Raw genomic sequence first — 16,219 nt, 5'->3', positions numbered from 1 at the left:
AACGAATTGCCGGTGAATCAAATAGCATGGTGTAAATAGAACGTGAGAAAGTCAGAACGGACAGTGTTGAAGCACGCAACTTCACTGTTTTCATTTTTATGAAATGAATTTTTTATATATTCATGTGTTTGATATTTTCTTTTCATATCCGTAAAAAGTCCTGTATTTTGATGCTCATTTTGAGCAAAAATGTCAGTTAATGACAGTTGTAGTAAGAACATTATCAACATCTTGATATAAACTTGGCTGCACTTTTTAATTCCAATCCAAATCAGTTGTATAAAAGAAGTTTATACTCTCGGCTATCTCAACAATCCAAACATTTCTGCAGATTGCAATAAAATATCGTTTCAACAATAAATTTGTTTTGTCCTCGAGCCCTTCACTCAACATGCTACGGTCATATAGTCATTTTTTTTTCTTTGCTCTGCTAGGTAGCAGGTAGCTGTGCATTTTGAAAAATGTTTTCACTGAACAGATGTATTATACCATGTGAAGGTGACTGTACCTCTGTGGCAGGCCTGAGATCTGGGATTTGAACTCATAACCTCTCGGTTAATAACTCTGTCTACCTTCTTTACTAGAGGATGAAATAAACCAGTCAAAACAACATTTCATTTTTTTAAATTCTTTATTCGCTAATATATTATCCAGAGCTACAGTCTGTAAAGGGGAAACACACAAACCCAGTGTGTGGGTCAGTCTGGATTGGAACACAGCTCTGATACACTGGATAACCTTTAATAAATCAAAAAAGACACCTGAAGCCAACGCTATCCGTCACTACTGGTCAATTCCGCAACACGTGTGTGTGTGTGTGTGTGTGTGTGTGTGTGTGTGTGTGTGTGTGTGTGTCGGCTTCGACAATACAGCAACGTGCAGCTGCCTGAGGCTCTCGTGTGACCTGTGTACAGTGTAATTAAGAAGAAAAAAAAAAAAGAGGATGAATAGATGACACATAGAACTGAAAGAAAAGCACACGCTTGGCATGTGGGTCGTGTTTTCAATTAGAACTGTGTCCTGTAATGAGCATTAGAGTGGGTTAGTGTGGTTAAACAGCCCGAGTAATGTGATTACCATCACATCAAACTGTGTCAAAAAGAAAGAGAGAGAGAGAGAGAGAGAGAGAGAGAGAGAGAGAGAGAGAGAGAGAGAATGACTGGATGGATGGAAGAGTGGTAGAGCAGAAGGGAGGAGTGAGAAATAGGGGGAAGGAAGTAAGAGATGAAGGAAGGGAGACAGAAGGGAATGATGGAAGAGTGGAAGGAAGTAGAACAGAACAGGAAGGAAAAGAGAGACAGAAAAAGGACAGAACGAAAATACAGGATTTGTAAAAGGAAGGGGGCGAGACAAACGGGAAGACAAGCGAGAGACCGAAGGGAAGGAAGAAAACTGGGAAGGATAGAAGAATTGAAAGGGAGTAGAATGAAAAAGGGAGGAAAAGAGAGACAGAAGGAGAACGGAATTAAAAATCAGACAGAGGAAAAGGAGCAAATAAAGGAAGGAGAGCCGAGCGAACGGAGACAGAGGAAAAGGAAAGGCGGAACTATGGAAGGAAGTGGAGAGGAAAAGGGTAGAGAAGTGAGGGACGGAAGACGACTAGGAATGAAAGGAGAACGGAAGGACGCGGAATGAAAGAGGGAGGAAACAAGAGACAGAAGGAGACTTGAATGAAAGGAAACAGGAAAAGGGGTCAATCAAGGAAAGCTGGATTCATGAAAGGAAAAGGGGAAGAGAAGAGAGCGCCAACAGAATAAGAGGAAATGAATGAAATGAAAGAGAAGTGACAGAATGGATGAATGGAGGGAAGGGGAAAGAAAGCGGCAGGAAAACAGAGGAACAGAAAGAGGAAACTAGATGGATAGATGTACAGATAGATCGTCTCGTCCCTGGTTCCTCACTCGGCATCTCTAAGAGTTCAGATGTCTTCAGTTCTGAGCAGTAAATAATGCAAATCTGTGGCCTTGATAAAGTTTTAATGGCCACAGCGGAGTCTTTAGAAGATCGTTTCATCTTTAATTAATCGCTGGTTTCTAAATACAGATCTTTCATTTGTGTATCATTTAATCTTATTAATCCTAATAAAAAATTCATGCGTCCCCTTTCCAAACTTCTTTATCCTCTGATAAATAATAATAATAATAATAATAATAATAATAATAAGCAGAAGCAGAAGAAGAAACTTTTACTAGATCCACTTGCGCAGGACAGAGAGGGCGGTGTTGAAGGTGGTGAGGGCCGGGTGGGCACCGCGGTGGGCGAGCAGCAGGGAGCCGGCCTGGGCATGGTGTCCGGCCTGCTGAAGCTGGCGTGCGGCGGCGTCTACGTCCCACGAACCCTGAGACAGCATGTGGGAGACGAGCAGCGGATACAGAGCCGAGTTCACACACTGCACCAACACACCCGCATCCAACAACAGAGTCAACAGCTCCGAGTCACAACACTCCTCACTCACCTGGAGAGAGAGAGAGAGAGAGAGAGAGAGAGAGAGAGAGGGGAAAGTAAATGGAGAGCGAGAGAGCAAAAAGGAATGAGATGAACAGATAGGTGAGGGGAGAGGAAATGAAAAGATGGGGAAATGGAGAGAAGGATGAAAAAAAAAAAAGAGATAAAGAGTGCACGGAGAACGAAAAGGAAGAACAAACAAAGGTATGTGACGGGAAGGAAAAGATGAATAGAGGTAATGACAGTAATCAGACGAAAGGGACAGAAAAAAGAAGGAAAGGAAGGATGACGTGTAAAAAGGGACCCAGGAAAGAAGGAGGAAATGAGGGAAAGACGGATTAAAGTAAGAAAGGAGAGAGAAAGTGGGAGGACGGATAGAAGTGAAGCAGAAGGAAGAGGAAATGTCGGACGTGTCAAGGGGCAGCAGGGAGGAGAGAGGAAAAGGGAGACAGCCAGAAAGAAGGAAAAGAGGAAAAGATGGAAGAGTAGAGGGAAGCAGAGAGAACGAGGGATGAAAAGACAGAGGGAGACAGAAAGGAAGGGAGATGAAAAAGATTTAAAAAAAGAAAAAGGAAGTAGACAGCGGGAGTGAAAGAGGGAGGAGGGAAGCAGAGGAGACAGAAGGGGAATGGAACAAACATAAAGAAATTAACAAAGGCAGGGCAAAAAAATCAATTTCAATATCCACTTAAGTGCCGCCAGTCTCACAGCCGCTTTCTCTGTGTACGTGTGATGGTGTGTGTGTGTGTGTGTGTGTGTGTGTGTGTACGTATGCGTGTGTGTTTTGCTGCTATTGATTGGCAGCTTTATGAAAATACAGACAACACACTATCACAGCCATCAGAACACTCACACATCCTGCTAAACATGTGTCAGACGCCAGTCTGCTATAATAACCACCAACCACACACAAAAATACATCCACACACACACACACAAATGCATCCACACACACAAATACATCCACACACACACAAATACATCCACACACACACACAAATACATCCACACACACACACACACACACACACACAAATACATCCAGACACACACAGACAAATACATCCACACACACACACACAAATACATCCACACACACAAATACATCCACACACACACACACACACAAATACATCCACACACACACACACACACACACACACACACAAATACATCCACACACACACACACACACAAATACATCCACACACACACACAAATACATCCACACACACACAAATACATCCACACACACACAAATACATCCACACACACACACAAATACATCCACACACACATACACACACACACAAATACATACATACACACACACACAAATACATACATACACACACACACACACACACACAAAAATACATACACACACACACACACAAATACATACACACACAAATACATACACACACAAACACACACAAATACATCCACACACACACACAAATACAAACACACACATACAAATACATCCACACACACAAATACATACACACACACTAATACATACACACACACAAATACACACACACACACAAATACACACACACACACAAATACACACACACACACACACACACACACACACACACACACACACACACGAAGCACACGCTTGTGTGAGCCATGAATCGCCAAAAAGAGCTTTCAGAAGATCTACGATCAAGAATTGTTGATTTACATAAAGCTGGCAAGGGTTACAAAGTGATTTCAAAGACTTTAGAAATTCACCAGTCTACAGTTAGGCAAACATTCTACAAATGGAGACACTTTGGGACTGTTGCTACTCCACCAAGAAGTGGGCGCCCAGGCAAAATGACACCAAGAGCACAACAAAGACTCCTCAATGAGGTAAAGAAAGAACCCCGAATGACAGCCAAAGATTTGAAGGCATCATTGGAACTGGCTAACATCTCTGTTCATGAGTCTACAATTCGTAAAATATTGAACAAGCAGGGTATCTACAGCAGGACATCACGAAGGAAGCCACTGCTTACTGAAAAGAACATTGCTGCACGCCTGAAGTTTGCAAAAGAGCACATTGACACTCCACAGCGGTATTGGCAAAATGTTTTGTGGACTGATGAAACTAAGATTGAACTATTTGGGGAAAAACCCCACAGCACTACATCTGGCGTAGAAAGGGCACGGCATATCATCATGAAAACATCATCCCAACCGTAGATGGTAAAGGAAACATCATGATTTGGGCCTGCTTTGCTGCATCAGGACCTGGCCAGCTTGCAATCACTGAAGGGAAGATGAATTCCCAAATATATCAGACAATTCTTCAGGATAATGTGAGAATGTCTGTACGTCAGCTGAAACTGTGTAGAAGTTGGGTGATGCAACAGGAGAACGACCCAAAACACCGGAGCAAGTCCACAACAGAATGGCTTCAGAAAAACAAAATCAGCCTTTTGGAGTAGCCAAGTCAGAGCCCAGACCTCAACCCAATAGAGATGCTATGGAATGACTTGAAGAGAGCCATACACATGAGACGTCCAAAGAATATGACTGAGCTAAAGCAGTTCTGCCAGGAAGAATGGGCTAAAATTCCTCCTGAACGATGTGCAGGTCTGATCCACAGCTACAGGAGGCGCCTGGTTGAGGTTATTGCTGTCGGGGGGGGGGGTCAACCAGTTATTAATTCTAAGGGTTCACTTACTTTTTCCACTGCCATTTTGAATGTTGAATGAGTGTGTTCAATAAAGACATGAGGGATCAGAATTTATTTTGTGTTATTATTTTAGACACATTATATTTGTCAATACCCTTGACTTGGATGAAGATCAGATCACATTTCATAACAAATTTATACACACACACACAAATACGTACACGCACATACGTACACACACAAACGTACGTACACACACATACCCCCCCCCCGCCAACTCTCCTCTTTAAAGCTTTTCACTGCAATAAAAATGCAAATATTTTCCCCAATGATCTAAACACTTAAACGTAATATATCTCGATTCTGATTGGTCAGAAGTTGTTGATTAATTCTCTATAACAGCGGCTCGGACTGTACTTCCAGCTGTCGCACTAATCACATGCGCTCGTTCTAAAACGTTATAATTTCGACAGCGACAGCTCATTCATGCGGTCTCGTGCTGTGGACTAATCATGAACGAACTCGTCTCGTGGACGGCATTCAACCTAACCATAAACGGATAAAAAGTACGGCATGTTGTTCTTTCATAAATTACAAACTGTAATCGTTGGCAAATGGCTGTGGTGTAAGAGGAGTAAAACACATCAGGAGATGTTGATATTGGAAAATAATCAATGTCTCACACACACACACACACACACACACACACACACACTTTACAACTTTAGTAAATTCTAGAACTTTACATAATTAACAGTATACATGTAAGTATATATATAAACTTTCAGAATGTATATATACATTATATAAGGAGAAAGTGTTACCAAGGTAACTACACACATCAAACCTGGTGTGAATATTAATGAAGCCATCCCACTTCACACAACGTGTGTGCGCGCGTGTGTGTGTGTGTGTTTGTTTTCCTGCATGAAGGTAGCAATGTGTAACACAAATGACCCTGCCTGAACCTCTGTCGATGAGGTCATAGCCCTGGGCTATCCATGAGGGACCTTGTCCATTTCTTTGGACACACACACACCTGCCCTGCTTCTCTTTTCCCCTTTTATAAATAATGCAGGTGGTAGCTTTGAAAAACAGAGAGCAGCACAGCAGCAGTGCCGGTGGAGAGGTCAGCACACCGCACAATAAATGACCTGCTGCATTTGATTAAAGGCTCACACAAGCCAGCAGATATAATAGCCTTCAGAAGTGAGTGTGTGTGTGTGTTTGTGCTTCTGGATTAAAACGTGGCATGGAAATAAACACCAGCACTCATCAGCACCTGATTACTGTGTGCACTGTCTTTGTAAATAATTAATACCGAGCCTAGTTTAAATTTTAAAAGAATGTAAATAATCCATGAAACATGCTTTTATGTCTTTATGATGGTCTGATTTCAATTTTCCTAACATGACATTGCGTAAAATGAGGTTCAACAAGTTTCTTAAGACTGGGGGGGGGGGGAAACAGCTGTGTGTGTGCAAGAAGGTTAGAGAAAGAGCAAGAGAAGGTGAGGGAGAAAGAGAAAGAAGAAGAAAAAGAAAAGATGCAAGAGAAAGAGAGAGAGAGAGAGAGAGAAAGTGAGAAAGCAGAGCAAAAGAGAGAGAGAGAAAGTGAGAAAGCAGAGCGAAAGAGAGAGAGAGAGAGAGAGAGACAGAGGGAGAGAGAGAGGGAAAGTGAGAAAGCAGAGCAAGAGAGAGACAGAGAGAGAGAAAGTGAGAAAGTGGAGAGAGAGAGAGAGAGAGAGAGAGAGAAAGTGGAGAGAGAGAGAGAGAGAGAGAGAAAATGGCAAAGACCTGCTGCAACTCTGTTGAAGTCTGGGTCTGTACATCGTCAATGGCAGGATATGAGGGGACTCTTTAGGACGATGCACACTTTGCTCACGTCTTGGGAATAGTACAGTAGATTGTACTGTACTAGATACATGATAACAGATTTAGACGCTTTCTCTCTTAGTACATTCACGGTCAAACCACTAACCCCTCTGTCTGATCACAGCCAAATTACTGTGTTCATTAAAAAGACAGAAAATAACCACACCACACCCACAGCCAAGTAAGCTGTACAACATCCACAAATCAAGATCCAAACACGACCAAACATATGACTCCTATACTGTGAAACACTCAAACAATATAAACAATACACTCCGAACCAAAAAAAACACAATACACACAGTAACAACTGACACTAATCGAGGAGTCGATCAACACGCATCAATTCTGGGACAACCGGAACAAACTAAAAGAAAGAAAGCATGACGAACTGGCAATTCAAGACGGGGATATCTGGACAACCACGTCCAAACACGTTTTAAAAATATAGAACCCGAAACAAATTCAGACCAAAATAACAAACCGAAATCTTGAAGAACTGGAATTAAAGATAACCGTTCAAGATAACCAAAACTCGTTAGATTCCTCGATTCAAAAACTTCACAAAAAAAAACAAAAAAAAAAAAACAAAAAACATTAACCAAAGAAAGCATCAGCACCTGATGGAATCCTAAATGAAATGCTTGAACACACCAGCTCTACATTTCAATTAGCCACTCTTCAATTTGGTTCTGAGCGTAAGGATTTCTTCCCTGAAATCTGGAACCGAGGTCTAATAACACCAATCTATAAAAGCGGAGATAAATTTGACCCTATAATTACCGAGGCAATTGTGTGAACAGAAATCTGGGGAAGATAATGTGTAGTATTTAACTCAAGATTTTTAAACTTCCTTACTGAGCACAACGTCCTGAGTCAAAGTCAGATTGGATTTTTACCAAATGACCGCATATATATTTATATATATTACACACACACACATCAACGAACTGGCCTCTGTTTTAGAGCGGTCTTCAGCGCCTGGCCTCGCTCTACACGACTCGGTGATTAAACTCCTGCTGTATGCAGATGACCTGGTTCTGCTGTCCCCCACTGCTCAGGGTCTACAGCAGAAGCTGGACCTGCTGCAGCAATACTGTCAGACCTGGGCCCTGACCGTCAACCTCAAAAAGACTAAAACGATCATATTCCAAAAAAGATCCAGCTCCCAGGGAACCAAACAGACATTTAAATTAGGTACACATGAAACTGAGCATTAATTACTGCAGAGTTTCCGCAGATTTGGGTCAAGACGAGTCATGTGACGTCATCACAACGTGCATTCAGTCAAAGCTCCCTTCGATTTACGTGCGTCGAACATGCGTCCAGCTAAAAGGTCTCATTTAGCAACAAACATCACTGTGAAAGACCGTGCAAAACAATTTTGTGCAATTGCGATTATGCAAAGTTAAGTAGTTTTCTGCAAAAAAAAAAAAAAAAAATACACAAAACAAAACAAAAAACCCCCCACAAAATCTCCCCAACGCACGGTGGCTTAGTGTTTAGCACGTTCGCCTCACACCTCCAGGGTCGGAGGTTCGATTCCCACCGTGACCCTGTGTGTGTGGAGTTTGCATGTTCTCCCCGTGCTGTGGGGGTTTCCTCCGGGCGCTCCGGTTTCCTCCCCCAGTCCAAAGACATGCATGGTAGGCTGATTGGCATGTCCAAAGTGTCCGTAGTGTATGAATGGGTGTGTGAATGTGTATGTGAGTGTGCCCTGTGATGGATTGGCACCCTGTCCAGGTTGTATCCCGCCTTGTGCCTGATGCTCCCTGGGCTAGGCTCCAGGTTTCCCCTTGACCCTGAAAAGGATAAAGCGGTATAGAGGATGGATGGAGATGGATGAAAATCTCCCCAAGCTGCATCGCAAATTTGTTAAAAAAAACAAAACAAAAAAAACAAGCATTTTTGCCCCAATAATCACAAAACTGACATGTAGAACCAGGAGTCAATCTGCAGTGAAGTTACGAATATGATCAATAATAGTCAGGGTTTTTTTTTTCTTTGTTTTTTTTTTACACTCCCCCCCCCACAAGTGTTTTCTCCATGCTTTTAACTGTGATCATTAGGTGTTGAATGCACAGTACACTAGTTGGGTTTTTTTTCTGAAATGTCTGCCTATTTATTTTGCAAACCCTGAATCATTATAGATTGACGGCATGAGTCTATGAGACCATTTTAAGACAAAAATGAGATAAGAGTATAGTGATGGATAGAGCTAGCAGAGAAATATGGTGAATATGGAGAGCGCTATGGAGAACATGAAGTGTTGGTGCTAAAAGGTCGATTACTGAACTGTGAAGAGAGATTGGCGACGCACACAGACCACTTCGCTTTACAGTCAGAGAGAAAGAGAGAGGGGGTGGGGGGGGGTGGAATATATAGCCATTATACAACTAAAATGAGTGGTGATAATAAAAAGATGTCTTGCTTGACCGATAATTTCCATTCCTCCATTTTTTATAGTGATATTTCTGCTCCGTCACCTTTATTCCAGAAAGAGATGAGAGACAGGAACATCATTCCTGCCTTTGAGCCCTGGTCAAGCCACATTATCAGGCTTCCTGCCTTATTTAAATGTGAAAGAAATGTTAGCTGCGGCATGGTGAGAATGAATATGCACACACTCACGCGCACACACACGCACACACACACACACACAATCAACATGGCTTTATCAGGCAGTGTTTTTCTGTGCAGTTGAAGCACAGAGCTGTTACAATACGAAAGGCAGTACAAAAATGAGAGATGAGTAGCGAGATGAGTGGGAGAGTGCAGGCTAGCAAGGCTGCCAGAGCGGAATGAGAATGAGTGTGTGTGTGTTTGTGAGAGAGAGAGCGAACGAGAGATAGAGCGAACTGAAGAAAAATGCATACAGATAGCAGAACAACTTCTCATCACTTTGCTACTCTCATGTAAGGAACGGAGAAGGGCAGCATATGAAGGAACATGATGAGATGAAATCTAAGGCACCTTCAGAAGCATGAACATTACCACAAATAACCTCACCTTAAACATACACATCATCGTCATTGTCATCATCATCATCGTCGTCGTCATCATCATCATCGGCCATCATTGTCATCATCACTGTCATCGTCATCGTTACTGACATCATTGTCGTCATGGGGTGATTGTCATCATCATTGTCATCGTTATCGTTGTCATCATCACCGGGATCATCGAAGTCATCATCATCACTGTCATCCTCATCATCATCGTTGTCGTCATCATCAACATAATTGTAATCACCATCATCATCATCAATGTCATCATCCTTATCATCCCAATGCAGTCACTGTCATTGTTGTCATTGCCGTTATCATCAGTGTCATCATCATCATAATTGTCATCATTGTAGTCATCATCATCATCATCATCATCGTCGTCAACATCACTGTCATCCTCGTCATCGTCATTATCTTCGTCACATCATCATCGTCATCATCGTCTTCAACATTACCATCAGTGTTGCCAGCCTCACCATTATCATCATCATCATCATCACGGCATCATAATTTTCATAATCATCGTCATAGTCATCATCACTATCGTCGTCATCCCATTGCAGTCATCATCATCACTATCGTCGTCATCCCATTGCAGTCATCATCATCATTGTCGTCTTCATCAACATCACCATGCAACATGGTGACATCATTGCAGTCATCGTCATTGCTATTATCGTCATCAGTGTCAAAATCCTCATCATCCCATAGCAGTCATCGTCATCGGTGTTATCGTCATCAATGTCATCATCCCATTGCAGTCATCATCATCATTGCTGTTATCATCATCTGTCATCATCATAGTCATCACTATCGTTGTCGCCATCATCATCATCGTCGTCGACACCGTCACAGTCATCATCATCACCATTGTCGTCATCCTCATCATCGTCATTATCCTCATCATCGTCGTCACACCATCATCATCACTGTCATCCTCATCATCGTTGTCATCCTCATAATCGTTATCACATCGTCACCATCATTTGCATCATCATAATTATCATAAATGTCATCACCATCGTAGTCATCCCATTGCTGTTGTCGTCAGTGTCATCATCATCGTCATCATTGTCATCCTCAACATCATTGTTGTCATCATCATAATTTTCATCATCACCATCGTCATCATCATCATCCTTGTCATCCTCGTCAACCCATTGCTGTCATCATCATAATCAGTGTCATCATCATAGTCATCAACATACTCGCCATCATCATCATCACCAGTGGCCTGACTGATCCCAAGCTCTGTGATTCACTGATTTAACTCCAAAAACAATTTTAGAATCCTCTCAAGTCATCAAGAGGTTCTGATGTTTTCTTTGAACCTGCTGAAGAACTCCACCTAGAGACGTTCCTCTTTTTGTGTTCCCACCACACTCCGACGACTGGTGTTATTAAGTAAAATTAAAAAAAAGAGACACAAACTGTGTGGGAGGGCTACGACATTTCACAACACGACAAAAAGTAGAATTCAAAGTCCACTGTGTACAACTGTATACGACCTGCAGAACTAAACCCAAGCTGGAGGATTTGACCTTGGTTCAGAGGAGCAACTGCGATAAGGACATTTATAAACTTGCAGGATCTTTCGTTGTGTACTGTGCTCGGTTGGAGGTAATCTGTCTCTTGCTTTCACAGTCTGCCACTCTGCCTGATAAGGCAAGATAAAGTTTGTGTGTGAACATCTGAGCTGATCCATCATCCTTCACCGTTCGCTGAGGGCCAGCGTGACGCACATCACAAAGCGCAATAACGTATAAAAGTCGGCGTTTGGACAGCTGTGACTACTGAGAAGCAGCAGTGGAACCGATCAGACAGCTGAGAAAGGGTTGAATGCTGCTTAGCTTATATTGTGTGTATTGTGTATTCATTCAGCAATGAACTTTATCCAGACAAATTACACATGAATGTGAAACGTGGTGCTCCGGCATGATTGTAGGTCCTGGTGGTGAAGCTATTTCATACAGGAAATATTCCAGGAAGTTATGTTAGAAAAGGGACCCGCACTGATCCACGATTCGGGGTCTTGCGTGGTGATTTAGGCGTGTACGTCAAAAAGTGCTTGTATATACATATGCACAAGCATGATAGTGTCTATTACGAGCATCACTAAGCTTGAATGCATGTAAGAGTGCGGTGCGTCTGAGTTTACAAATATGTACCTTCCGGTTCCCTCTGTCGCACGCCCACATGCCGACAAAACAGCTGGCCTCGTTACTGCCGCCTATTTACAAATCCGCTTAATGATCAGTAATATCTGCTGATATATGTATGCGTGTGTGTGTGTGTAATGCGGGAATGGGCCCATTAAAAATGCATCAGATGCAACGGCTTGGTTCCAGTGCGGCGCAGATTTGCAGTGACAAAGCGTTTGGTGACTCATAAATGATGTATGCACGCCTTTCTTTTATCATTAAATCATAAAGCTCTTTCGGCCTGGTCGCGGCCGGGTACCGGTCTGTGATTTCATTAATGCAAACAACTGCAGCAGAGCAACGGGAAAAGAGAGAGAGAGAGAGAGAGAGAGAGAGAGAGAAAGCGCAGGGAGGAGCAAAATGAAAAACACATGCACGCATATTGATATACACGCATGCAGGCGTCCACACAGAGGAACGGTAGAGGACTAATCACGATCAAAACAAGCAGAGACGGACACAGAGTACAAGAGACAGAGAGACTGACAGAGCGAGGCACATAGATAAACCGAGAGGGACACAGGGATAGCGAGATAGAGAGTGACGGGGAGACAGTGAGACTGACAATGACAAAGATTATAGTGATCGTGAAGGAGGAAGAAGACAGAAGGAGACAGTGGGAGACCTTCATAGACGAAAGTCTTGAATTGTGTATGTAGTGTGTATTGAGTGTATGTTCCTGAGTGAGTCATCGAGATGTACTTTCCCGTCTCTTGTGGCGAACACAATGCGGTAGTAAAGCTTTCTGTACTGAGATGTTTATTTAATATTTATGGAAAGAGTATCCGAGGTCAGTGCTTTGTAAAAGCCGGAGGTAAAGCTGTTCCTCTAAAAGTCTGTACGGGATTTTTTTTTGTGATTGTTGTGGCCAAAAATGCTCGATTTTGCTGCGGATTTTCATCTTTTAACTTTTTTGGTGGGGTTTTTTTTTTTGGGAGAAAACTACTTGAATTGGCGAAATTGCAATTGCACAGTCTTTGACAGTGATATTTGTTGGTAAAAAAAGACTTTTTAGCTGTACTCACGTTTGACAAACGCGACTCGAGGCGGGCTTTAGCTGAATGCGCGTTGTGATGATGTTACGACGCGTATATCTTGGCCCAAATATACAGCAAAATAGAAAATCTGAGCAGGCTGACTAATTGTATCAGGCACAGCATCAGCTAGAAGGGCCGTATTTATTGCCCACATCAGCATAACAGACAGATGCCAGGAAGATGGAAGCTGAAATAAAGCAGTGATAATGCAGATCAATAGACTGGTGCTGTATCATTATTACTGAATACTAAATGCATATGAATGATGACACCTTTGCTGAGCTGGTCTACATGGAAAACATATTTTTACTTACTTACTAACATGCTGCTTGACTGACTGACTGAATGACTGATCAAACACACGCATGGGGATGTGCTCAGGAAACTCAAGGAAAAAGACTTGCATGGAGCTCCTCTACATGTTTTCTGCTAAATGCCACCTCTTAACAAAAAAATCGCCATGTCACAATTATATGGCATGGTACATCATCGGTGCAATCTCAAAATATGATCAGTTTTCATTATTTAGGCAAAACTACTTAAAAGATAAAAATTTAAACACCATCTCAGATGACTTAACATTTATTTCTGTCATTTAAACAAGTTTATATATTTGGAGTATTCTGTTAAATGGTAAAATGTAACTGTTGCCATATGGCAACAACGTGCGATAATGGAACTGTGGTACGTGCATTCATGAATTGAAACAGGCCTACATACAGTAGCAAAAAAAAAAAAAGACATTAGGCGACTCTAAGAGAATATAAAACATTTTCCACATTCAAAGTATGATTTTTTTTTTTTTTTGTAATTTTAGACAGTTTGCACCTTATTTTCTAAATGTTATATTTCACGAGAACGATTAAGAATTCAAGAGAAACAATGAAAAACATGTTTGGATCTAATTTTCCTCCAGTATGTATTCTGAGTGAGTAAATGCATTCACATACTTCAATGCCTTTCTAGAAGATATAGCATTTACATGCTGACTAGGTGGCAACCCCCCCCCACAAAAAAACTCTTATGCAATTTATAATCCGGAAAATGTAGTAAATGGAATGCAATCTCATACATTTTGTGCTATTTTTGACAATATGATACTTTCCACAATTGCACATCAGCATTTTTTTTCCAAAAATATTTATATATATTGTTATTACTTGAACTAATTCAAGTAATAAAAATGCATAAAAAAAACATTTTTTGAGTGTAAATGTAATAATTCATGCAGTAGGTGGTTAGGATTGGCTGGTTCACACTCAGAAGCAGTCCACTGTTTGGGGAATTGAGATAAATGGTCTGCACTTATATAGTGCTTTTATCCAAAGCGCTTTACACTGTAACTCATTCACCCATCAGTGGTAGCAGAGCTGCCATGCAAGACGCTAACTTGCCATCAGGAGTAACTCGGGGTTCAGTGTCGTGCCCAAGGACACTTCGGCACGTGGAGTCATGTGGGCCGGGCATCGAACCACCAACCCTACGATTAATGGACCGCTCTACCACCTGAGCCACAGCCGCCTGATGGCAAGATATGGAAAAGAGAGATGGACATTCAGCATACAGGTGGGGAAAAACTGCATCTACGATAGACAAGTTTCGTTATGGTTTCTATGGCAAGGTGAGGTGAATGCATTCCTGAATGGTAGACTGCAATCCAACTAAATGAGACTAATAACTTTACAGCATGTTAACGCTTAACTGTCTAATTCGCAATTATGTGTTCGTCCAAGTGATTGTTTACTAAGACCAGCTACATGCTGTAAGATACAAATGATAATAAATTAAAACATAAAAATGTCCTAGTAAAGTGTTGGGAATATCCATGAGAACCGTTTCAATGCACCTTGGTTTAGATGATATAGTCTCTAGAGCTATACTAGCCAGCCAAACACTATTCTTCCCTCATTTGGACATGTTTACATTCCCACCTTCCTCTGCTGAAATCACAAACTACATTTCCCACAATTCCCAGCCAGCGAGCTACAAACCACATTACATGACCGATCACAACACTCACAAATAGCACATCCCTAGGCACGTGTTCACGATCACACGCACTCCTTAAATAACCTCATCTTCACAAAGTCTCACTCCTGCACTTGCCAGTGACATTGCTACTCTTGTAGTTTCTGCCTGTGCCTAGTCGCAGCTTGCCCCTCTGCCTGCCTTCTGGCTTTAATCACTGCTTTGGCCTTTTGGTTCGTGTGCCCTGGTTGGTTCAATAAACTGAACCCTGCATTTGCCTCCAAGCCTGTTCATCTTTGACAGATGGTTCCTGTAGGACTAAGGACATCGGGTTTCTTCTGTCTTCACAGAGGTGCGTGAGAGACAAAGAAAGAAAGAAAGAAAGAGAGAGAGAGAGAGAGAGAGAGGAAAAAGTAAGAAAGCCACCGTGCCACAGTGACGGACATACAACTACAACTACTCAGTGCATACCGCCTGCACATAGACATGGATAAAAGTGTGTCTCTTGAGAGAGAGAGAGAGAGAGAGAGAGAGAGAGAGACAGAGAGAGAAGAAACAGCAGTGGTACTTCAGAAACAAACATGGTCAACATCCACTTCTGAGTAGAATAACGGTAGAATAGAACAGAACAATAAAATGACAGACAGTGCCAGTATTAGACAGGACTCCAGACAAGAGACGGTGCAATGAAGATGTGCTCAGTTCACACAAACTGCAATGCATGCAAAACAATTATTTGAGGTAGAGGCAAGGAGTTGTTATGGGCTGGAGTGGATAAATATCCACTGGATTGGGACGTGATGGGCCTGTGGCACTTCTGAGATTGCAGATTGATAAAGGGGTGGTTGTCTGGATCTTTGAGGTCAGCAGTACACTTACATTCATGGAATCTGGCAGACGTGCTTAACCAGACCGACTTGCATTTATCTAATTTATACGACTGAGCAGTGACCAAATGGACCAATTGCTGCAGTGTCATCTGCAAACGTGATTTCGATGGCGTTCTCCATGCTTTTCTACTCATCACAGTTGCAAAGTGTTGTTATTTGAG

General features: G+C 42.0%; 1 protein-coding gene across 2 annotated transcripts in view; it reads right to left on the bottom strand.

The window, feature by feature from the left end:
- Positions 1–277: 277 nt before the first annotated feature.
- The window catches only part of nbas (NBAS subunit of NRZ tethering complex), a 269,126-nt gene continuing 253,184 nt past the window's right edge, over positions 278–16,219 (bottom strand). For both annotated transcript variants that reach the window (XM_053647154.1, XM_053647162.1), the window contains exon 52: positions 278–2,455. In XM_053647154.1, coding sequence (XP_053503129.1) covers positions 2,189–2,455 — 267 coding nt within the window. In that variant the 3' untranslated portion in view covers positions 278–2,188. The remainder of the gene's footprint in view (positions 2,456–16,219) is intronic.

The sequence above is a fragment of the Ictalurus furcatus genome, chromosome 2 (genome assembly GCF_023375685.1).
Source record: "Ictalurus furcatus strain D&B chromosome 2, Billie_1.0, whole genome shotgun sequence".
Lineage (NCBI taxonomy): Eukaryota > Metazoa > Chordata > Actinopteri > Siluriformes > Ictaluridae > Ictalurus > Ictalurus furcatus.
This window is presented reverse-complemented; position numbering and strand designations above follow the sequence as displayed.